The sequence below is a fragment of the Gekko japonicus genome, unplaced genomic scaffold, assembly GCF_001447785.1.
Source record: "Gekko japonicus isolate JY-2015 unplaced genomic scaffold, Gekko_japonicus_V1.1 scaffold679, whole genome shotgun sequence".
In the NCBI taxonomy this organism is placed as follows: Eukaryota; Metazoa; Chordata; class Lepidosauria; order Squamata; family Gekkonidae; genus Gekko; species Gekko japonicus.
The window spans coordinates 89257-113916 of NW_015160229.1; the positions used below are offsets into that span (position 1 = coordinate 89257).

The 24660-nt window shown below is 46.4% G+C and overlaps 1 protein-coding gene across 1 annotated transcript in view; it reads right to left on the minus strand.

Moving 5' to 3' along the window:
* Positions 1–24660, minus strand: part of CAMK1D (calcium/calmodulin dependent protein kinase ID) — a 239085-nt gene that overhangs the window by 53481 nt on the left and 160944 nt on the right. Inside the window, exon 3 of the mRNA XM_015412002.1 lies at positions 21146–21220. Coding sequence (XP_015267488.1) covers positions 21146–21220 — 75 coding nt within the window. The remainder of the gene's footprint in view (positions 1–21145; positions 21221–24660) is intronic.

A 24660-nucleotide genomic window follows, 5' to 3' on the forward strand; every position in this document is an offset into this window, starting at 1 on the left:
CTGTTGATTTGGTTGCAGTAACTTGTATTTCCTTTTTGACTTCCTCTACCTCTTTCTTCACCTGAGTTACTTCTGTTGTCACCAGGTCTTTTAATGCGGCTACATTCTTTTCCTGGGCTTCCTCCAGGTGTTTCAAATGTGCTTGCATTTGTTTTTCTATTCGTGTCTCTAATTGCTTTTCTATTTGAGTTCCCATTAATTGGATTGCCTCAGTCATTCTCTTTTCCATTGCCTCCATTGCAGCTTGCCACTCCTTCTTGGCTGCTGCTGCCATCTTTGGTGTTGTAGTTGAAGCTGCTCTTGGTCTTGATGCTGAGGCTTCAGATGCTGCTGAGTCGGTTCTTGTCCTTCTCATCTCCGCTTTGGCGTTTTACGCTACAGTCCTCAAAAAAGGAATTCAACAGCCTTGATCATATCCTTATAAGCGCTTAAACATATCTTCTTACTTTTGCCTTCATCTATCACTTATAAAGTTGTTAAAAAAGCAAATCAAAATTGAGTCCTCCTCAAAATGTCGGGCACAAAGCCTCTATGGTTTTCGGGGTAGAGTAGGTCAGTTTCTGCAGTTCCGAGTCCCGTCTATGCGCTTCCGTGCATATCCGGTTCCTCACCTTAATATCTCCGATTGCCTTCCGGTTTCCAGAATCACGTCTAGGCTTCACCCTCTCTGGTTGGTTTCTGCCAGAAGGTTTTCGCTCTTACACTCTGACACCGACCCTTTTTCTTCCCGCGATACCTCCTGTCAGTTTCGTTTTCGGCTATGCGCTATCTCTCACTAGCCACAGGAATGTTCAACAATCCTTATTTTTCCGCTTTTACAGTCTTAAAACAACTCAGATTCTTTCCGGAATTAATCACTGGGACAGTTAGCTTGCCACCCGCTCATCCGCTCGTTCAGATTTAAATAACAACAGAGTCTCGGAAGCGGAACGTCTTTGTTATCTAGTTTGCTTATCTTGGGTCATGCATTGCTTCTTTTCACTCACTCACGTTTCCCCTTGTTAAAGAAGTCGGCTGACGACGGATTTATGCTGGAATCCCAGCTCGATCGGCTCTTGGAGTGCTGATTGGCAATTCACCCTCTTCGGGGAAGGAGATCAAAGCCTGATAAAAGCTTCTTCTGAAGCTCAATCAAGCCAATCTCGACTCCCACTTGGGTACTGCTGCCTGCTTGTCGTCTCCCCTCTCCGGGAGACGCTGCGTTGGGCTGGAAACTGCCCAAACTGTCAAAAGAAGCCGTTGATCACCCCGCAAAATCGCGGGAGTGCTCTAATTCCCCATCTTGGCACGACCGGAAGCCACAGTCGTCCACTTCTAACTGCTTCAACACAGAACTGCCTGTCTACATCAACTGTCAACTTGTAACAGAAACTCCTGACTGACTCACATACTCATCCACCCAGATTCACTTCCAAAACCCCTCCCCCTCTCTGGCAACCACCAATCATACCACACTTGCCTCTCTCAACCACTCTAGTCTATCTACCACAGCCATGCAACCAAACTTTTAAAGAGACACACACACATAAAAACAAGGAATCGTTACAGAGGGTATTATACTTTGCTCACTTCATGAGAAGATAGCACTCACTGGAAAATACAATAATGCTGGGAAAAGTTGAAGGTTGTAGGAAAAAGAATAAGACCTAACATGAGATAAATTAAGTCAATATAGGAAGTCAAAGCCTTTGGTTTGCAAGACCTGAGGAAGGCTGTAAATGATAGGATGTTTGGGAGGCTATTTTTTCATGAGATGGAATAACACATAACACACACAGTTAAATTACATTTTACAGAATCAGTCCTATTAAACCACTAAGTTCTTTTCTCCTCAACATACTCTCAAGTGTGGCTCTGCCATCTGCGGACAACTGAATGGTACCAAAGGTCGATCCCTTGCTGCATCTTGCATTGATTCTGCTGCACAAACAACGAAACTTTCTGTCACATGGAAATATTTACTTCTCATTTGACAGATGTATGAACTAGATTTTAATTTTTTAAAACTTACATTAATATGTTGCCATTGTCTTAGAAGTTTAGAACAGAGATACATTAGATGTAATGAATGACTTTTGGAGCCATTCAATCAGAATCAACAATAAACAACCCCAAATTAATGCATTCTCAAATTTACATTAATTTGCTGTTTCAGTTTTTGAAGATTTAATATTTTTCCTCATTTCTGTTCTCCACTGCTTCAGTTTCCATCTCATTGAGCACTTGTTTAATACTATGTCTATTTAGCTTTGTTCTATGTGTCTTATGGAGTGTTTCTCATCTCTGGATCACTGTGGTCTAATGTACTGGCTGGCCTTTGGGGTTCATGGGTGGTAGCTGGAAGAGATAAAGTTTTAGGATTTGTCCCTTGGAGACCACGATCACTGCCACTACAGGCGAATTATCCTGCCTTGTTTTCTACCCACCTGTAGTTCTCCCTAGCAATGTCCCTTCAGCAAGTTTGGGGTACTCAAGGCAAGTTTCTCCACCTTATAATCACTGTCTGAAGTGCAGCTCGTGTCTGTCTGCTCCACATGAAGTAATTTGGAAACATCTGAACTGACCCTCAGTTTGCCCACCATCTGCAAAACTGGAGCTGTAGTATATAGGTGCATGTTACTTTTCAAAACAGAATGGCATCCTCGTTACAATTCCACTTGCAACTCCACTGAAGCGCCGACATTTTAAAAGTAATAATTATATACATCCAGACCCAGGCAAAGAAACTGCTGGGAGCATCAATAAATGCAGTGAAACTATCATCAGTGTTCCATGGCTGGTTAATTAGAGATCTTTAGACTGACAAGAAGAGAAATTGCATATGGAGAAACAAATCTATGTCTCGGCTGTTTAATTATTAATATGCTCAATGAGATGGAAACTGAAGCAGTGGAGAACAGAAATGAGGAAACATATTAAATCTTCCAAGGCTGAAACAGCAACTTAATATAAAATCGAGAATGCATTAATTTGGGGTTGTTTATTGTTGATTCTGATTGAATGGCTCCAAAAGTCATTCATTACATCTAATGTATCTCTGTTCTAAACTTCTAAGACAATGGCAACATATTAATGTAAGTTTTAAAAAATTAAAATCTAGTTCATACATCTGTCAAATGAGAAGTAAATATTTCCATGTGACAGAAAGTTTCATCATTTGTGCAGCAGAATCAACGCAAGATGCAGCAAGGGATCAACCTTTGGTACCACTCAGTTGTCCACAGATGGCAGAGCTGCACTTGAAATTGTAATTATTCTGGGGGGAAAGAACTAATAGTTTGGTGTAGTGGTTAAGTGTGCACTCTAATCTGGGAGAACCGGGTTTGATTCCCCACTCCTCCACTTGCACCTGCTGATGTGACCTTGGGTCAGTCACAAGCTCTGGCACAGGTGTTCCTGAAAGAGCTGTTTGTGTCAGAGTTCTCTCAGCCTCACCCACCTCACAGGGTGTCTGTTGTGGGGAGGAGGAGGGAAAGGAGTTTGTAAGCCGCTCTGAGACTCCAAGTGAAGGGCGGGGTATAAATCCAATCTCTTCTTCTTCTTCTTCTTCTATTTAATGAGGAATTCTTCACACTTCACAGCAATCTGTAACACTCAGGACACTTGGGGAGCACTTCTAAGAAGGTCTGCTCAGACATAAGCTCCATTTTATTCTAAAGGGCTTACTCTGAGTGAGATCATGACAGGTGGTGCTATCAAACCAATCTAGGTTTCTCATGTCAATATCTAGCATATGTATTAACCGCTCACAGAAGGAGAGCCAGTAGTGGCTGGCATCTTAAACTATGAGTGGAGGCATCTGGGTCCAGATATTAGCTCTGGCCCATAGCTACTGTGGGGCTATTGGGGGCTCGGCCTCCTTCCTTAAAGGCCAGCCCCCTTCCTTAAAGGCCCTCACTTCTTAAAGACCCCCTGTCTTCCCAAAAGGATCCCTTTAAATGCTTTTGAGAAGAAGTGGGGGGTTGCGCACACCCCTCTCCCTCCCTCCTGCAAGATTTAAAGGGCCCTTCAGCTGATTGGTGGGGAACACACGGCCCGTCAATCAGCTGGAGGGCCCTTTAAATCTTGCAGGAGGGAGGGAGAGGGGTGTGCGCAACCCCCCACTTCTTCTCAAAAGCATTTAAAGGATCCCTTTAAATGATTTTGGGAAGATACAGGGAGCCCACGCATGCATGCACTCCAAGCCATGAATTCCACTCCAAGCCAGCCCCACCAGGGGGAAAAAATTGCCCCGCAAGCCACAAAATCCTGGCTACAGGCCTGTCCTGGCTACAGGCTATATGCGTCATGTCTGAGCTTAGTGACCTTGGGACAGTTATACAACTCAAATGGCTGTGGTGAGGCTCAAACGATAGATGGGGGAACCATTTATGCCACTCTCAGCTCCTTGGATGAAAAACAGGATAAAAATGTGGTTGACAGCAGTGTTCCCTCTATGCTGAGTTAGAGTTTTTTAGCCTCCGGCTCACAGATATTTTTCTTAGCTCAGGAAGGATGGCTCCAGAGCAAACTAATTTATGCAGTAGGCAAATGGCTCGCTCACAACTTTAATACCAGTAGCTCACAAAGTAGAATTTTTGCTCACAAGACTCCACAGCTTAGAGGGAGCACTGGTTGACATTCATACTCAGTATCTCTGAAAATGGCTGCTGGCTCATAACTTGTTTACTCTAGCAATAGGCTGCTCTTCACAGCGTTAAGCCCAGACCTTGTCTTGATATATGCACTAATTGTTATGCCAACTTCTCCAGGAAATTCCTGGAGACCCAATCCAAGTTATCTACCAAGGAAGTTGGGTGGTTGTGGCTGTGCGTAAGTTCTATACCAGTCTATACAGAGGTCAGATGGCCAATGAGACGCTCGCTATATCCCAGGAAGTGAGACAACACGCTAGGATTAAGAATAAATGTTGTCTTTACTAAAGGTTTCTGCAGTCATACAAAATCAGAATCACACTCGCAGTTATACAAGCTCCTTAGTTACAATAGTACATCAGAACAATTACAGCATAGAAAATAACAAAAGCATCAAAATGGGGATGACACAATGGGGCACGGCTATACTCATCTGAGGTCCAGCTGAGGAAGAACTCTCCTCCTTGGAAGGATGGGCAGCCGAAAGCAGCAGCTTGTGAACTCCAAGGCACACAGGTAGGACCAGCCAAACCACGTGTGAGCTCTCTGGGTCGCGACTCCGGAGAACTTAGGTAGTAGAGTCACTTGTAGCACCTTAGTGCACTGCTATGGGGAAGGTGGGTTAACCAGAGAGACAAAGGAGAGTTTCTCCTTAAATAAACTCTTTTTGGGGCATGTGCTATCCAGCCATAAACTATCAAATCCGTCCCCTAAACTATCACTACTGGATGAGGGGGAGGTTGACGAGGGGATGACGCTCTACTAAGGGGTGGTGGCAATATGCAGATCCTATCCCTACATCAAAGGTGCCTTTTGGTGAGGTGTGAATCTTCCGTTCCCATGGACACCTCTTGACTTGCAGATCTGGTGCCTGCTCCATGGCCATAAATGCTATTGTCTTCAGATCTCCAAACCAGATTAGGTGCAGAGGGTTACGTGATTCCTGGCATTCCGGTGATGTCGGGGTTCGCTGGGGGATTTTCCATAACTCTCCAAGTGGGTGCAATGGCGCGGTGTCTCCTCTATCCCGATGCAGGACGGGATACCTTCTCCAGGGAAGCACATGGTCTGTATGTGCAACGCAGCCCCAGGCCAGCCTATTTCTAGGCAAGCATGAGATGCAGAACAAAGCAACACAACCAAACAGCAGTCCCTGAATACACATTGCATAGACACACATAGACAGCATCACCACTATACAGAAACACAAACATAAGTTCATATAGTTACATAATTCACCCAATTACTTTAACCTTTCCAACTTTTTTGAACAGGGGAAGAACTGTGCAAACGCACTGAGGCATTCATATATTATAATGTCCACAGTAGATTTATTTATTTAAATAATGTATTACTCACCTTTCTACCTTACAGGAACTCATAGAATCATGGAGTTGGAAGGGACCTCCATGGTCATCTAGTTGAACCCTCCCACAATGCAGGAAATTCACAAATACCTCCCCCCCACACCTCCAGTGACCCCTGATCAATGCCCAGAAGATGGCAAAAAACCAAACACCAAACTGGCCTGGAGGAAATTGCTTCCTGACCCCAAAGTGGTGATCAACATTTTCCTGGGCATGTAAGAAAGGGCAATGAGAACTAAGCACTGATATAGCCCCTCCTGCCCTCCCTCTCATAATCTGCCTATGTTCACAGAATCAGCATTGCTGTCAGATGGCCATCTAGCCTCTGCTTAAAAACTTCAAAGAAGGACAGCCCACCACCTCCCGAGGAAGCCTGTCCCATTGAGGAACCGCTGCGTCAGGAAGCTCTTCCTAATGTTTAGCCAAAAACTCTCTTAATTTAATTTTTCTTTCAGTTAATTTTCCATGTCACATTTCACTGCAGATCTGGGGGGCCCTGACTTGTCTGTGGGTAGCCCCATTTTGTACCTTGTGTTACCTGCACGCGCTGTGTGGCCCTCGAGTACAAGCTGATTCAACTGGGACAAGTGCTGTAGATCGAGCGGAATATCAATTACTGTGAGCAAGGTCAGAGAAATGACCAACAATGAACGTGAGTTTAAAATAAACGGAACATTTTAAAAGCGAACCACCCCCACCCCCCGTGGGAAAAGCGGAGCGCAAAGAGGGCCGCCTCTTATGCGAACGGACAAATAAGCGTAACGAAGGGGGCAGGGGGGGAAATAAGCAGCGATTTTGTTTTGAGAGACTTACTTGAGCGCTGACATCGAGGTGACGATTTTTTGAGTCCGCGAGAAGCGGTTTGAAATTGTAAACAATTGTATAAAATGGCGGCCTCGCAAAGAAAGTTTAAAGCTAAACCGGCGAGTAGTCAGAGCCCAAAACCGGAAGAGGGAGCAGACGTCATGAAAATGTTAGCGGATATGCTCAAGCTGGGGATGGAGCAATTCGATGGTATTAACCAGCAACTGACTTCGCTGAATCAAACTTCGCATCCCAGCAGCTCCAACCGGCAGAAACGGCGAAGAAAGTGGAGCATATGACTGAGAGAATTAAAGAGATAGACACCACAAACAAGGAAATTAAGAAAAGAATGGGGGAAGTTGAAGCAAAACAAAACTTCCAAGAAAACCGTTTGTTACAACTACAAATGGAAAAAGCCAACATGATTCTCAGATTCCAGGGAGTTCCTGAATCAGCGAAGGAGGATCTGAGGAAGCTGCTCAGTGAGATCATTGCTCCAGCAATAGGCTCAACAGCGGATGAAGTAGTAAAAGAGATGGAGACTGCTTATAGAGCATACTCCAATTCTTCAAACCAGTGGAATTTCATACAGGTGGGCGATCCCAGAGGGTGTCATCTTTAAAATCAACAACAAAAGAGAAAAGATTGACTCCATTTTTAAAGCCAAAGAATTTTTGAGACGTCAGTTGGGATTGGAGGAAGAATCCAAAGATGAAGAATCAAATCAAATCAAGTGACTCTGCTACCTCTGGGATGAGGACTCTGCTGTAGAAATGGGAGCAGGCTCAATGAAAGTTACATATGATTTCAGAGATAGAAAACCGAAGTAAAGGCAGAAGGACTCCGAAAATTGTCTTTTGAGATGCTCAGAAAGTTCTCTCATAACAACTAACATACTAACATTGAAGCCAAGACAAACAAGAACTCTACAAGTATATTGTTGTACTAACACTTTTATTAATAGCACTTAGATTAACACGGATATGATCTCCTCTTGGGTTTTTAGTGTAGTGTGGTTATCTATCCTTTATCCTTAGATGTAATCCCCTTCCCTTATATTTATTTGTAGTTTTGTAGTCTTATAAAAAATAATTAAAAATATCCCTCCGGGGATTTCAAAGGAAAAAAAAAAAGGAACTGCTCTGTCAGGAAGTTCTTCCTAATGTGTAGCCGAAATCTCTTTTGATGTGATTCCAACCCGCTGGTTCTGCTCCAACCTTCTGGGGCAACAGAAAACACTATCTATATCTATATATCTAATAGACAATCTAAATCCACACATCAAGAGCATATGGAGGGTAAACAGATTTTCCTGCACTTGGGGCACTCCCCAGGTGTACAGAAAAATCTGAAATGTTGAAATAACTATACAGGGGATACTTAACCCCCCTCCCCCCCCCCAAAAAAGTACAAAAGCTTTTTCTGCTCAAGCACAGAGAATGGACTTACTGAGGATGAGGAGCCTTCTCTCCCCCTCCCTCCCTCTCCTTGGAAAGCAACTGTTTTGAGCACATGACTGGCTTTCCTAGGCTTTTCTGCTCTTCGGAAGCCAGGAATGAAGAGCGATGGAAAACCACGGGTGGTTTTGTGGCTGAGCCTGCACTGGCTCAGCCTCTCAGCTACTGCCACCGCTACCAGGCTCAAAGTTAGCAGAAACGAAGGAGGGAAGAAAGAAAGGGGGGATTGGCCTGGGGGAGAGAGAGAAAGATGGGGGTATTTGCTTGGCAGGGAGAGAGAGAGAAAGACAAAGAAAGAAGGAATGACTTGGTGGAGGGTTGTAAAGAAAAAGGAGGGATTAGCTTCGGCAGAGAAAGGGGTGAGGAGGGAAAGGGAAGGAAAAAAAGGTGGGGGAATGCCCCCTCCCCACAAGTTTCTTGCAGGTCTCCCCTTGTATATAAAATAAAGTCTTCTCACTGTAAAACCAATGCCCAGGCCAAACTCCTGGCCCTAGAAACATGAAATGCGAGGAAAGCACTACTACCATGATGTAGATACGCACTAAGAAGGGATTTTTAGAACTTTGACCTCCATGGGTGTCAAAAGGGATAAAATGTGCATCCCCCATTCCTTCCTATGTGGCTGACAGACTGCTGCCTCCTTGCACCTCCCACTCTCTGACTGGTCAGCTGCAGAGCTCAGTGTTCTGAGGTAAAAAAATAAACAATTACAAGAGTCTACAGAGAGCTAATGACAGTTGATGAAATTAGGAATGGCCACCCACTTGTGAGGTGCAGCAATGCTGCTGGTCCAGCCTCTCTGATGGCTTCAACCATGCTTCCCCACCTCCTACACCTGACAGGCGGCCGTCTGTCAGGTGCAGCAGTGGGTGCAAAGGTGCTTAAAGCCATCAGGCAGCCTCCCCCAGCAGTAATGCCTTAGCGATCCTGCCAAACCTGACTCCATAATGGCTTGCAATACCCTGCCCCTCCCCCTTTTACACTAGACAGGCAGCTGCCTGTCAGGTGTAGGAGAGGAGGTGGGGTGCTTACAGCCATCGGGGAGGCTTGCTCAGCATGATTGCCTTAGTGCTGCTGCTGGCCCAGCCTCCCCAATGTCCTTAAACAAAGTCCCCCCACCACTAGACAGGCGGGTATTTGTCAGGTGTAGGAGCAGGGCCAGGGTACATTAATGCATCAGGTAGGCCACCTGAGCAGAATACAGAGCATCACTTGCCCCAGACCAAGAGTTCCTATCTATACCTTCTGGCTAATAGCCACTGATGGACCTCTGCTCCATATGTGTATCTAATTCCCTCTTGAAGCCGTCCATGCTTGTAGCTGCCACAACATCCTGTGACAGTGAATTCCATGTGTTAATCACTCTTTAGGTGAAGAAGTACTTCCTTTTATCCATTCTAACCCGACCACTCAGCAATTTCATTGAGTGCCCACGAGTTCTTGTATTGTGAGAAAGGGAGAAAAGTACTTCTTTCTCTACCTGCTCTATCCCATGCATAATCTTGTAAACCTCTATCATGTCACCTCTCAGTCATCATTTCTCCAAGCTAAAGAGCCCCAAGCACTTTAACGTTTCTTCATAGGGAAAGTGTTCCAACCCTTTTATCATTCTAGTTGCCCTTTCTGCACTTTTTCCAATGCTATAATATCCTTTCTGAGGTGTGGTGACCAGAATTGCACACAGAATTCCAAATGAGGTTGCACCATTGATTTATATAGGAGCATTATGATACTGGCTGATTCATTTTCAGTTCCCTTCTAAATAATCCCCAGCATAGCACTGGCCTTTTTTTATTGCAGTTGCACATTGTGTTTACATTTTCAGTGAATTATCTACTACGACGTGAAGATTTCTCTCTTGGTCAGCCTCCGCCAGTTCGGACCCCATCAATATGTATTTATAGTTAGGATTTTTGGCCCCAATGTGCATCACTTTGTACCTAGCCACATTGAACCCCATCTGCCCCATGGCCCAGCCTCCCCGATGCCTTCAGACACACTGCCCCTCCTACACTTGAGAGACAACCACCTGTCAAGGGTTGGAAGGGGTGTGGAGTCCTTAAAGCCATCGGGGAGGCTTACTCAGTAGGATTGTCTTAGCAGGGCTGCTAGCCCAGCCTCCCCATTGCCTTTAAACAATTGCCTTTAAACATTGCCTTACACCAGACAGGTAGGTGTTCGTCAGAGCTACTATGTTCTTCTCCATTAGAATTCCTTCCACAAAAGTTACATGTCAAACTTCACGTCATCAGTATTATAACTGGATTTATGAACTTAAATACATCAGCGAAGTATGGGGATCAGGCAAGTCCTCTATATGATAACTCTTCAAGTACTGGAAGATGGTTATCATATCACCTCTCAGTCATCTCCTCTCCAAGCTAAACATACCCAGCTCCTTCAACCTTTCCTCATAGGAATTGGTCTCCAGACTCCTCACCATCTATTTTTATGGCCCCCCGTTGGAGATTTTTTTATTTGCATTTACTAAAAACTACAACGAAATTGGGGAGGGAATCTACACACTATAGGAGAAAGAAAAGAAAACCCACTAAAAACCCAAGGGTTGTAGGTCTTTACAGCTTGTAAAAAATTTGCTTAACAATAATAAAAAGCTTTCTTTAACATTGAGAGTGATCAATCATCATCATAGCTTGTAAAAACTTCCCAACAGATCTGACTATATGAAGAGTAGTCCAGGAGAATTACTATTTAACTTAGACACAAATTACAGAGAAAAATGGCATCTCATTTAACCATTATTTTCCCTCCACCATTAAAAGCAAATTAACAATAAGTCTCCCTCACTAGATATTACACAATCTCATTTTCTTTTCCATGGCTGTTTTCCTCTTTCTTCTTCCCTGTGACACCATCTTGCTGTATGAGGAACTGGCCATCACAAAACAAAGTCCCTTCTCCTTTTTCCAGGACTGTTCCGCTTAAATTCTTGCCTTCAATCATAGGGGTCGTTCCAATTTGCTTTTCACTGCCCGACTTGAAGAGAGTCTCGTCACCTTATTGCCTAGCAGACTTAATCAGAATATAACCATGGAGAATACTCCTTCGCTCTAAGCCTTGCTTATGGTCTGCATACAGGCCCTTCGAATTGCAAATGCCCATTTGACTCTCCTCTTCGATCATGGAAGCCCCTATGATCATTGGTTAGGCACTTCTCCAATATTAACACAGTCCTTTTAAAAGCAACAACTGACATGTAGCACAGTTCTTGCATAGTACCTCATTTACACCAACAGGGAACAAAGGCTTAAGACACAGTTTGCAAGAGTCTATGATTATTTCCGGTCAGATGGTTAACCAGCAGCTCTTCCACTTCCTGGAGAAAGCTTGGATATCGCTTGTTGCTCTTACTACGTTGTCCATCGCCATTTTTAAGGATGGTTACTTTTACAAAGTTTGCCAAAGTCCCGAAAATTTGCTCCAATGCTTAACTGTCTCCTGGAATCTCTCTGTACAGTCCACTGTCGCTTTTAAACCTGCCCCCCTTCTTCTAGCTCTGTAACACTTATAAACAGTTCTTAGTGGAGGAGAGTCCCCTCTCCCCCTTGCTTTTCCCCGGGGGGGGGCTTTCACTTTTTTGTTTCATTTCAACTTTACTCACTCTTCATATGTAGATCAAGTAGATCTCGCCGACAGATATGCTTATTTGCCGCTCAACCTCCACTCGCTTGATTTGGGGTGTGCGTAGCTTAGTCCTTGCCGAAACACAGCAGAGAGACCGTCGGAGGAAAGGGACGCCTCAATTTCCCGACAGCGTGCTGGGAAAGAGGCGACCCTTAGTGCTCCATGACTGGAGTCCCTTCGCAAAGGTCCCTGGGGGGGCGCGAACATTCGCACCCCCTCTCTAACTGCTGGTTTGCGAGCCGCCTCCCTGGGAGATCCCAGGAGACACAGCCGCCATCAGCTTGCCGAAACCCCGCCTCCCACCCCTCACCATCTTCATTGCCCTCCTCTGGACATGTTCCAGCTTGTCTATAACCTTCTTAAATTGTGGTGCCCCAAACTGAATACAATACTCTAGGTGAGGTTTAACCAGATACAGCCCCAAATGGTATTTGCCTTTTTAGCTACTGCATCACACTGCTGACTCATCATGTTCAGTGTATAGTCTACTAAGACCCCTGGATCCTTTTCAGACATAATACTGCAAAGACAAGTCTCCCCCATCCTATAATTATGCATTTGATTTTTCCTACCTAAATGCAGAACTGTACATTTATCACTGTTGAAATTCGTTTTATTTGTTTTAACTCAATTTTCCAGCCTGTCAAGATCATCCTGTATCCTGTCTTCTACCGTATTTGCTATCCCTCCCAATTTAGTGTCATCTGCAAATTTAATAAGCATTCCCTCTATTCCTTCATCCAAATCTTTTTGTTGAATAAAACAGATCCCAGGACAGATCCCTGAAGTACTCTTGTCACTCCAAGAGAATGAGGAATCATTCAAAAGCACTTTTTTGGGTATGATCTGTCAACCAGTTTCTTGAAGATAGGGACAACATTTGCCCACCTCCAATAGTCTGGCACTCACCTGTTCTCCAAGAATTCTCAAAAATAATGGACAGAGGCTCAGAAATTATATCCGCAAGTTCTTTGAAGGGTACTAATTCATCTGGCCCTGAGGACTTAGTTTCATTTAAAGAAACTAGGTGTTTATCTAATAATCCTATACCGATCCTAAGCTGCAACTCCAATCCCTTATCATGTGTTCTGTTTTAGCTGGGCAGAGCCTCCGCGTGGCCCGCAGCAGCAGCGCCGGCTCCCCAGTGACTGGGCAGGACCTCCCCCCCGCCGCTGGCGCCGCCGGAAGAGGGGCTGCCCGGGCTCGAGGGGCGGCAGGCAGGCAGGCAGGCTGGCTCCCTCCCTCCCGGCCGGGCTCCTCCTCGCGGGGAGGCAGTGGGGCCGGGACGGGGGGGCTGTGCGGCTGGACCCCCGCTCGCCCTCCTCCTTGTCCAGGGCCACCCGCGGGCCCTGATCCTTCCCGGCCCGGCACGGCTCACCCACCGAGCGCCTTGAGCAGCTCCTCTAAGCTCTTTATCCACCACTGGCCGGCAAAGCTGGGCATTGCACCTGCGCTTCCTGCTCCGCGCTGACCTCCGAAACACTCGCCTGCCTGCCGCCCGGATCGCACCTGGCCCTGCAGCCGGCGACTGCGAGCCACGTGGATGCATCCCTTTGGCACGGGGGGCGGGGCGGAGTTTGGCGCCCCTGAGGGCTGGCCCTGGCCCCGCCCCCCACACCTCACCCGGGGGAATGGCGTTCCCCCGCGTTCCCCCCCCCAAATGACCTCTGGGCTTGAGCCTGCCGAAACAGCTGCCTTGAAACAAAACAAAACAGAGCAAAGAAAAATCCAAACCAGCAAGTTCGAAAGAACAGATAGCAGATAGAAAAAACAAAAAAGAAAACTTAGCTTTTCACAGAGCACAACAGAATACCACCGCTCAGCCAGCTGGAAACACCAAATGTCCTCAGAGGAACCATTTAAAAACTCTACTATGTACTGTAAAAAGCTCTGAAAAGCTAGCTTGAATGCACTTGGGGATTCACATCTACAGTTCATTACCTCTGCTGGGATGTATAGTATGCAATAAAGAATCAACTCCCAAGTTTGTTTTTACAGTTTCTTCCTCCATATCATTTAAAAGTGCCTTTCAAAAGTTCAAGGACAGAAAATCTTGCCATTTTATTCTTAGATAATAAGTACCAACCAGAGTCAAACATTTTAAAATAACTAACCTAGCAGCAGAAACCTAAAGTGAGAGAGGGAGAAAGCCCATCAGTGCCACCGTCACAATTAATAATGCCTGCAAACAACTTCATAATCTTCAGTAACACCTCAGGCATATCAGATGTCTTCCTCTCTACATTTTCCTACATCTAGTGTGATTGTTAGGGCAGGTTTTCTGTTTCAACTGATGAAGTGCCCCGCAGCCATCAGCAACCCATTCTGCTCTGCCACCGAAGCAGAGTTAAAAGACACCGGGAGAAATCTGGTAGTAAACGGGTTGTAATGGGCCACGGACGGACTTTCCCCTGTCTGATCGCTCCAGCGTGCTCTCATGGTGTCAGGATGGTCTGATCAGGCCATCCTGACTCCGTGCCGTTTCACCCCCTTCTCAGTATGTGCATCATCACACACTCCATAGGGAGCCCTCAGCGTGGAGATGTGATTTATCGATTCCCTGTTTAAGCACATCAGGTTTGTATTTGGGATTGTGACCACTGAAGAAGGCCCCTAGGGCCCGAAACGTGTTGGGTTCAGTTGCACAGCACTAACCCATCTATGTATGAGTGTTGAGAAGTTTTTTTATGTCTGAATGTGAATATTTTTAATGGGTCTAAATTTTTTAAAAATGTGTACACCTGAATAAATTTTGTACTTGTATCATATTTAGTGTCAGCTTAACCCTTGGGCCTCCTTTGCATACATGGAAGGAGCAGAGGCTGTTTAGGGCAATTCCTGCCCATACGGGTATTCACTGGGGGTGGAACCTGGTGTTTGTTAACACAGTGCTCTCCCTCTAGGGGCAGTCTTTTCTGCCAGTGAGGAGGTTCAGTGAACTCCCCTGCCCAGTTTTTGGCCTAGCAGACTGCGCTTTCTGGAGGCCCAGAGATTGCCAAAAGGACATGGTTTGATACAAAATCTTTGTTTGGGTATTCTGTGAGGGGATTTGGTTCACAGGCTTCTGGTCGGGTGGTAAAGTTCTTTGCGTGGAACACACACCCCTTCACTGCCAGTCCATCCCCCCCCCCTTGTCTCAGTGTTGTGGCTGGGGGTTTCTTCTTGATGTGGGTTCTGTTGAGCCAGGGCTGCATGGGGTCATTGTGGGTTGCTTGTGGCTGCATACGCAAAGGTGGGTGCCGCCATTTTGTTTCGGAGTCATTTTGTTGGATCAGGATATGGCCTCTGGAAAGGGAAAGGGTCCTGCAAAGGATTCCCAAGTGTGTCCAAACCACCCCCAAAGTGGGTTTTGGAAGTGCACTCTTTCTCGGGCAAGGAGGAGACAGAGCAAGAGAGGCAGCTAATTTCGGAGTGGCTGGAGGTGCTTGAAAATGCTCATGGAGTCATGGTGGCCTAGGGGAGGGTGGAAATCCCTTGGTTGGCCTGTTGGTCTTGTTCTTCTCAGTTTAACCAATCGGTATTGGCCTGTCTTTTTGCCCTAGAGGGGTCTTCTGGCTCTACTCTGTGTGGGGGGAGCAACAATGTGGTGCTGGAATAGGGAGCCACAAGACTGGAAGAGCCAATGGTCCAGGGTCCAGTAGCAGAGACTGAACCTCTGGGAGTGGCTGTTGCAGCCACGGATAGAGCAGCTAACTCTGATGCGGCTTTGGGTGTGCCTGTTTGGCTGTAGGGTCCATGAGGCACAGCTGAGAGCAGTGGGGATTCGGTGCTGAATGCCGCTCCAGTCAACAGTCCATAGGCTCCCACAGCTATGAGTGGATAATGGGGAATGCTGCTGGCTCTTTTAGTGGGAGCTTGGCCTATGGTCCCAGGTGGGGCATTGCCAGGGCAGCTGGGTATATGGAGTAACTGGGGCTTTGGGGCTATGGGGGGCGTCCCCTATGTCTCCATTCCATTTAATGCCATGCCTCATGGAGAGGTAGACATGCCATTGGGAGATAACCTGACTTAGCAAAAAGGGAGAAGATACTGAAAGGGGATTTGTGGACCTTTTTTCACAGCTATTTAGCGACATTGAGAAGAATGAGAAAGTTGATTTGGATGAATGGGACAGGAAGCATCTCAAAAGGAGGAGGTGGACCATTCCTGGGACAATTGGTTGCTAGGGTTTTTGATTTATACCAGAGTCATGGCCAGGACTCAGCCAGTGAGAACTGTCCCCTATTTGCAGTATACAGACATTATCTATAGAGGTTATACAGAGTTCTCCAGTGCTGCATGGTTACAGTATGATGAGGAATTTAGGATGAGGGTGGCAGTTAACCCAGCACTGTAGTGGGACCAGGCACACCAGCAGCTCTGGCTTCAGCTAATCGCCCCAGCTAAGCCTGCACCGGGTGACCACTCAGACAGCGGTCACATCATGCAACGGGGGGGTTTGGGTTTGCAGCGTCTCACCCCTCTGGGGTCCAGGGTGTTCAACCCGGGGTATTGTGCTGGGAGTTTGCCTCACAGGGAGCATGCTCAAGAAAACCTTGTAAGTTCAGTCACAAGTGCCCTCTGTGCGCGGGGGGGGACTCACGCCTTTACTTCCTGCTCCAGGGCTAAGCAGAGGGGTGCTGGGAAATGACCAGGGGGGAGTGGCACCCCCCTCAGGGAACTGGAAAAGGGACCGAGCCCTATAAACCTGACTCAGATTAAAAAGTGGGTGGCCCTTTACCCTCATGCTGAAGATGCTTTGTATCTGTTAGTTTTTCAAATGGTTTTAGGATTCCTTATCAGGGTTCCCGGAATGCTTTATGTCCCGGAACCGGAAGTCCATTGTTGGTCTGGAGCATTTGGTGAGGGAGAAGATTTCCAAGGAGTGTAGGGAGGGCAAGGTCCTTGGACCCTTTTTGACCCCACCAGTTCCTTCCTTAAGAGGGTGAATAGCGAATGATACATCACCTGTCTTTCCCACATGGTAGCTCAGTTAACAACACTATGCCGGGCCACCTGTGTTCAGTCCATATACCTCTTTTGATCAGGTGTTACATGCAGTCTGCCGGTGTGGCTCGGCAGCTGAGATGGCAAAATGTGACATTAAGTCAGCTTTTCACCTGCTGCCTGTGCACCCAGATTATTTTGATCTCTTGGGCTTTGTTTTTGAGGGCCAATTTTACATGAACCGGGTCCTCCCTATGGAATGTTCAATTTCTTGCTCTGCTTTTGAGTGGTTTAATTAATTTCTAAAATGGGCTTTGAGGGTCAATGTGGGCCTGAGGGACACAGTTCATTATTTGGATTATTTTCTTTTTGTGGGCCTGGCGGGGTCTGGCTGATGCCAGCATTTGCGCCAATCCTTTGTGGACCTAGCAGAGGAGCTGGGGGTCCCTCTGGTCCACGAGAAGACTGAGGGGCCATCACCTGTGTTGACATTCTTGGGTATAGAGCTGGACATCATGAACCGGACATCCAGGTTGCCTTTGGTGCCGATCACAGGACACTCCTGCGGCACTGCAAAGAAGCGGGGCCGCAGGGCCGATGTCCGAGAGGTCAGATGCGAGAGGTCGTTTGGGCTCCCTCTGCTCTCTTAAGGAGCTCTTTAAAAAGATATGGCCTCCTATGGTGGTGGCGGCAGAAATGGCGAGGGCGGCGGGTGGGCGAAAGCTTCCCCGGCCTCCCTGAGCTTTGGGGTGGTGGCGCTGGACTGCTATTAGCAAATTCCACCTCTCGCGTCATCAGACTATGTCGTTTGGACTATTAGCAAATTCAAACTCTCGCGTCAGATGTTTGAGAGGTCAGACGTTTGGGCTCCCTCTGCTCTCTTAAGGAGCTCTTTAAAAAGATATGGCCTCCTACGGCGGCGGCGGAAGAAATGGCGAGGGCAGCGGGTGGGCCTCCCCAGCCTCCCTGAGCTTCGGGGTGGTGTTGTTGGACTGCTATTAGAAAATTCCACCTCTTGCGTCAGACGCGAGAGGTCGTTTGGGCTCCCTCTGCTCTCTTAAGGAGCTCTTTAAAAAGATATGGCCTCCTATGGTGATAGCGGCAGAAATGGCGAGGGCGGCGGGTGGGCGAAAGCTTCCCCGGCCTCCCTGAACTTTGGGGTGGTGGCATTGGACTGGTATTAGCAAATTCCACCTCTCGTGTCCGATGTCCGAGAGATCAGACGTGAGAGGCCGTTTGGGCTCCCTCTGCTCTCTTAAGGAGCTCTTTAAAAAGATATTGCCTCCTATGGCGGTGGCGGAAGAAATGGCGAGTGCGGCGGGGGGGGGAAAGCTTCCCCGGCCTCCCTGAGCTTCGGGGTGGTGGCGTTGGACTGCTATTAGCAAATTCCACCTCTCGCGTCATCAGACGCGAGATGTCGTTTGGGCTATTAGCAAATTCAAACTCTTGCGTCAGATGTTTGAGAGGTCAGACGCGAGAAGTCGTTTGGGCTCGCTCTGCTCTCTAAAGGAGCTCTTTTAAAAGATATGGCCTCCTATGGAGGTGGCAGCAGAAATGGCGAGGGCGGCGGGTGGGCGAAAGCTTCCCCGGCCTCCCTGAGCTTCGGGGTGGTGGCGTTGGACTGCTATTAGCAAATTCCACCTCTCGCATCAGATGTCCGAGGGGCCTTGCCCCTCGGACATCAGACGTGAGATGTCGTTTGGGCTCCCTCTTCAGGGTGGTGGCATTGGACTGCTAGAGGTCGTTTGGGCTCCCTCTGCTCTCTAAAGGAGCTCTTTAAAAAGATATGGCCTCCTATGGCAGCGGCGGAAGAAATGGCGAGGGCAGCGGGTGGGCAAAAGCTTCCCCAGCCTCTCTGAGCTTCGGGGTGGTGTCGTTGGACTGCTATTAGAAAATTCCACCTCTCGTGTCAGACGTGAGAGGTTGTTTGGGCTCCCTCTGCTCTCTTAAGGAGCTCTTTAAAAAGATATGGCCTCCTATGGTGATGGTGGCAGAAATGGCGAGGGCGGCGGGTGGGCAAAAGCTTCTCTGGCCTCCCTGGACTGCTGTTAGAAAATTCCACCTCTCGCCCCTCGGACATTAGACGGGTGGGCAAAAGCCCCTCGGACATTAGACGCAAGAAGTCGTTTGGGCTCCCTCTTCGGGGTGGTGGCGTTGGACTGCTATTAGCAAATTCCACCTCTCGCGTCAGATGTCCGAGCTCCATCAGACGCGAGAGGTCATTTGGGCTCCCTCTGCTCTCTTAAGGAGCTCTTTTAAAAGATATGGCCTCCTATGGCGGCGGCGGAAGAAATGGCGAGGGCGGCGGGTGGGCGAAAGCTTCTCCGGTCTCCCTGAGCTTCGGGGTGGTGTCATTGGACTGCTATTAGCAAATTCCACCTCTCGCGTCAGATGTCCGAGCTCCATCAGACGCGAGAGGTCATTTGGGCTCCCTCTGCTCTCTTAAAGAGCTCTTTAAAAAGATATGGCCTCCTATGGCGGCGGCGGCAGAAATGGTGAGGGCGGCGGGTGGGCGAAAGCTTCCTCGACCTCCCTGAGCTTCGGGGTGGTGGCGTTGGACTGCTATTAGCAAATTCCACCTCTCGCATCAGACGTGAGAGGTCGTTTGGGTTCCCTCTGCTCTCTTAAGGAGCTCTTTAAAAAGATATGGCCTTCTTTGGCGGCAGCGTAAGAAATGGCGAGGGCGGCGGGTGGGCAAAAGCTTTCCTGGCCTCCCTGAGCTTCGGGGTGGTGGCGTTGGACTACTATTAGGAAGTTCTACCTCTCGCGTCAGATATCTGAGGGGACATCAGACGCGAGAGGTCGTTTGGGCTCCCTCTGCTCTCTTAAAGAGTTCTTTTAAAAGATATGGCCTCCTATGGTGGCGGCGGAAGAAATGGCAAGGGCGGCGGGTGGGTGAAAGCTTCCCCGGCCTCCCTGAGCTTCGGGGTGGTGGCGTTGGATTGCTATTAGCAAATTCCACCTCTCGCGTCAGATGTCCAAGAGGTCAGATGTCCAAGAGGTCAGCTTTCCCGGCCTCCCTGAGCTTCGGGGTGGTGGCGTTGGACTACTATTAGGAAGTTCCACCTCTCGCGTCAGATATCTGAGGGGACATCAGACACGAGAGGTCGTTTGGGCTCCCTCTGCTCTCTTAAGGAGCTCTTTAAAAAGATATGGCGTCTTATGGCGGCGGCAGCAGAAATGGCTGGTGGGCGAAAGCTTCCCCGGCCTCCCTGAGCTTCGGGGTGGTGGCGTTGGAGTGCTATTAGCATATTCCACCTCTCGCGTCAGATGTCCGAGGGACCTTGCGGCGGCAGAAATAGCAAGGGCGGCGGGTGGGGGAAAGCTTCCCCGGCCTCCCTGAGCTTCGGGGTGGTGGCGTTGGAGTGCTATTAGCATATTCCACCTCTCGCGTCAGATGTCCGAGGGACCTTGCGGCGGCAGAAATAGCAAGGGCGGCGGGTGGGGGAAAGCTTCCCCGGCCTCCCTGAGCTTCGGGGTGGTGGCGTTGGAGTGCTATTAGCATATTCCACCTCTCGCGTCAGATGTCCGAGGGACCTTGCGGCGGCAGAAATAGCAAGGGCGGCGGGTGGGGGAAAGCTTCCCCGGCCTCCCTGAGCTTCGGGGTGGTGGCGTTGGAGTGCTATTAGCATATTCCACCTCTCGCGTCAGATGTCCGAGGGACCTTGCGGCGGCAGAAATAGCAAGGGCGGCGGGTGGGTGAAAGCTTCCCCAGCCTCCCTGAGCTTCAGGGTGGTGGCGTTGGACTGCTATTAGCAAATTCCACCTCTCGTGTCAGATGTCCGCGAGAGGTCCTTTGGGCACCCTCTGCTCTCTTAAGGAACTCTTTAAAAAGATATGGCCTCCTACGGTGGCGGCGGCAGAGATGGCGAGGGCGGCGGGTGGGCGAGGTTTATCGATAACTATATTAGACCTCATATTTTACATTAGATTGTGTCACGTTTATCAGTTTTAGCTCCCAAATGTTGAGTTCAGAAACACTTAAACACAATTTTTACAAAGGGTAGCGTTTTGATATGTACAACAACAACAACAGTACATGTTACATTAGAGTCTTAATCCAATTTCTAACAAATCCTCCTATCACAGGAATCTACCTTTAACAGTCAATAGGCTCACAGTTTTTTTTATCAAGGATATCCAGTATTTTAGTTGAAACCATCTGGCAACCCTACATGAGAACATCAATACACAATTTTCAGTTTTTGGTTTTCCTTTGATATTCTTGGCAATTATTAGTGCTGCTTTTTTCTGACTGGTTAACATACAACATGCACTTTATGCAGTATGCTTAAATATAAGCAGTACTTACAGTTGCATGACCAGATACAAGTGGTTTGGACTCTCATAGATATCTTCCAGTGCAACAATATTTTCATGCTTGATTCTGAAGATTATAAAAAATACAAGTTCAGTCAGTCTTTTTTACAGCCCATAGGATATTCAGAAGCAGAAAAAACACTATTATAGAGTTCATTATCCATGAACTCTCAACATACATCATTCATCCTAGTATATCTTATAGTTCAAGGGTTAGAATCAGAGTAAACTATATGCAGGACATTATCTTGGCCTATATTTTCATTGCAGAGAACAGACACTCAGCTAGAGATACAGTAGGTCTTTGGTCAATCCCCACCAATAATATTAGAAGTCTGGAATCACAAGGAAAAAACTGAAGCATAGCATAAGTTTTAACATGACTGTCAAGGTTTCTCTCTCACCCCAGTCCAGGGATGGGAGTTAAACCAAGCATTCAGCAACAATTAAACAAACCCCAGGAGAATGTCTGTAGACTCTCCAGGCTTTACCAGTAGTTACCGCCACCAGGATCTCTCACAAAAAGTCCCCACTAAGGTCAGGAGCAGAGATCCCACCTCCTGCCTGATTTATAGGACTTACCAACTTTACCAGCTCTGCAAACAATTAATTAACACAGTGGTAGCCTCCTTAGGTGAATAGCCTAGACACAAGATTCAGGCTTAGAAACCAGGTTGCAACAGAGGAAACAAGTCCAGATAATATTGATTATATAGTATCTTTATTCAGTGCAAAAGCATGCATATAACATGAGATAGCAAAATATAAGAAAACAAATGATATCTATAGCTTGTTCAGCTCTAACTACACAATAGAGGTATTCCATAGTTACCAGGCTCTCAGAGGTATCAAATGATTCAGTGTGCAAATAGTCCAAGGTCGCACGAGGGAATCTTGAAAAGTAACCCCATGGTGCGGTGGGCAGCTAAGTCCAGCTTGGGTGCCTAGTAGGCTCATTCCATGATTATTAAAAATTATTTATTTATAAGTTTTCCATTACAAAAAAGAAAATTTCATATTGTACATAATGTTCATTTTTTGGAGTATATATTATACTTTTTTTCAATCCATTTATTAACTTTGTATCACCTTTTCTGAAAGCATTGTCATCTTTCCCTGTCAACATCTTATTTAATTTGTCCATTTCCACTATTTCAAGAATTTTCTTGATTATCTCTTCAATACTAGGTATTGTATCAGTTTTCCATTTTTTTTCCAACTAAGATTCTAGATGCCGTGAGAATATATAGTATAATACATAGATCATCACGTTTAATTCCATCTGATGTTATATTAAGCAGGAAAGTTTCTGATGTAAATTGTAATTCAATTTTAGTCATTTCTGTTATTAATTTTTTCACATTTCCCCCAAATTTACATATCTTTTCACACCTCCGCCATATATGGTAAAATGTTCCTATATTATTTTTACAGCTCCAGCAATTTCCTGGAACATCTTTATAACATTTAGATAGTTTATCTGGTGTCCAGTGCCACCTATAAAACATTTTAAGTATGTTTTCTTTATACAACGTTGCTCTTAATATTTTAACGCATTTCCATGTTTTTGTCCATTCATCAATCGTTATAGTGTGGCCTATATTTTGCATCCAGGTTGTCATACAAGGTTTCACTACTACCTCTTGCATGGTGTCCCGCAATAAAAAGTTATATAGTTTTTGGATCAATTTATCCAAAGATGATAACCAGATTTTATCTAGTTCAGATATTGATTTTGCAAAGTTCATTCTTTTGTCCTTAGCAAATCTTGATTGCAACTGTATCTTTTCCCAATTAGTAAGATTGATATTCATTGCTTGTAATGTCTCAAACGATTTCAAGTTTTTTTCTTTAGTTAACAAGATTATTGCAATTAGATATAGGCAATTTTTGTAAAATTAATATGAAATAATGAATTAGATAATTAATTTGCACTCGTATAGAAGGCAATACAGTGTTGTGGTTCTTGGTATTCAATACTTAAGCCGTGGCATTCTACACCAGTTGGAGGTTTGTTCCTCCCCCTCCCGACTTCTGCTCAGAGAACAGTTTTGCTCAAAAAACAATACAAGTGTGGCTGTAGATAAAATCTACAAATGGAAAAACAGGAGAACCAATGTTTCAATCAGGTTAGCAGAGCAAGGACAAAATCTACAATTGGATGGAATGATTTTGTATCTTCCTGTCATCAGTGCAGATGGCAGCACATAAAATCTAATCAGGCCGAGGGGACAAATTCACCTCCCGATGAGTAGAAGTATTTTACAATTGTCCTCCCTACTCTCAAGGCTGTGTTCCTTGCTAGATCCAAGTGTATTTTCCATGTAAGATATGCTTCAGAGTGGATTCCCGGATATTTAAATTGATTGACCTGTTCCATAGGTTAGCCATTTGAAGATTTCCCCCTTTTTCCTTTTGGTAAATACTATGACCTTGGATTTCCCCACATTTATGGACAAGCGTTCATGATAACAGTAAAGTTTGAAATTTTTTATCAGCTTGTAGAGGCCCACTATTTTTAAAAAATATATATTTTTATAAAAGACAAACATAACACAAACAAAAATACACACATAAATGGGGAGTTCCCGTTACATCAATAAATTGTCTGATTAAATACTTCATACAATATTTAGTTATTTATTCTCTATGTTCCGCATTGTATTTTTGTATAAGTCTTTTGCATATAATGAAAAATAAAGTTTTTGTTCCTTTTAGGTTGGTTGTATGTGAATATATTTTATTTATTGTAGTCCTCAATCCAGTCAGTCTGACATCGATACCGGGTAAGTTGGTGGAAATTGTTATTAAGGAAAAAATTAGTAGGCACCTTATTTATTTATTTAATTTCATTTATACCCCGCCCTCCCCGCATGCGGGCTCAGGGCGGCTTACAGCCATAAGGCACAAAAGTGCAATAAAATACAATAAAAGCACAATATAAAACAATTTATACATGGGAACACCCAAGGATCCCGCGTGACTAGACAACCCTCTCTCCAGTATTGCACAACCCTATCCATTCAGGGGGAGGTTACTGTGGCCCCCTGATATTATTAGCCACTTGACCTCCAGTGGTGCTGTAGAAATGGTCCTCGTTGATGGTAGTAGTGGCGGCGGCGGCTCCTATTCAAAAGCCTGGCGGAAGAGCTCTGTCTTACAGGCCCTGCGGAACTGCATCAGGTCCCGCAGGGCCCTGATCTCTTCCGGGAGCTCATTCCACCAGATAGGAGCCGCCACCGAGAAGGACCTGGCCCTAGTGGCCGCAAGCCTGGCCTCTTTCGGTCCCGGGATCGCAAGACAATGTAGCGACCCCGACCGAAGTGCTCTTTGGGATCTATGTGGGGGAAGGCGGTCCCTCAGGTATGCTGGACCCTGGCCATGTAGGGCTTTAAAGGTAACGACCAGCACTTTGAAGCGAATCCGGTATGCTATAGGCAGCCAGTGCAGCGCTTTGAGCACAGGCTGGATGTGGTCCCATTTCGAGACACCAGCAACCAGCCTGGC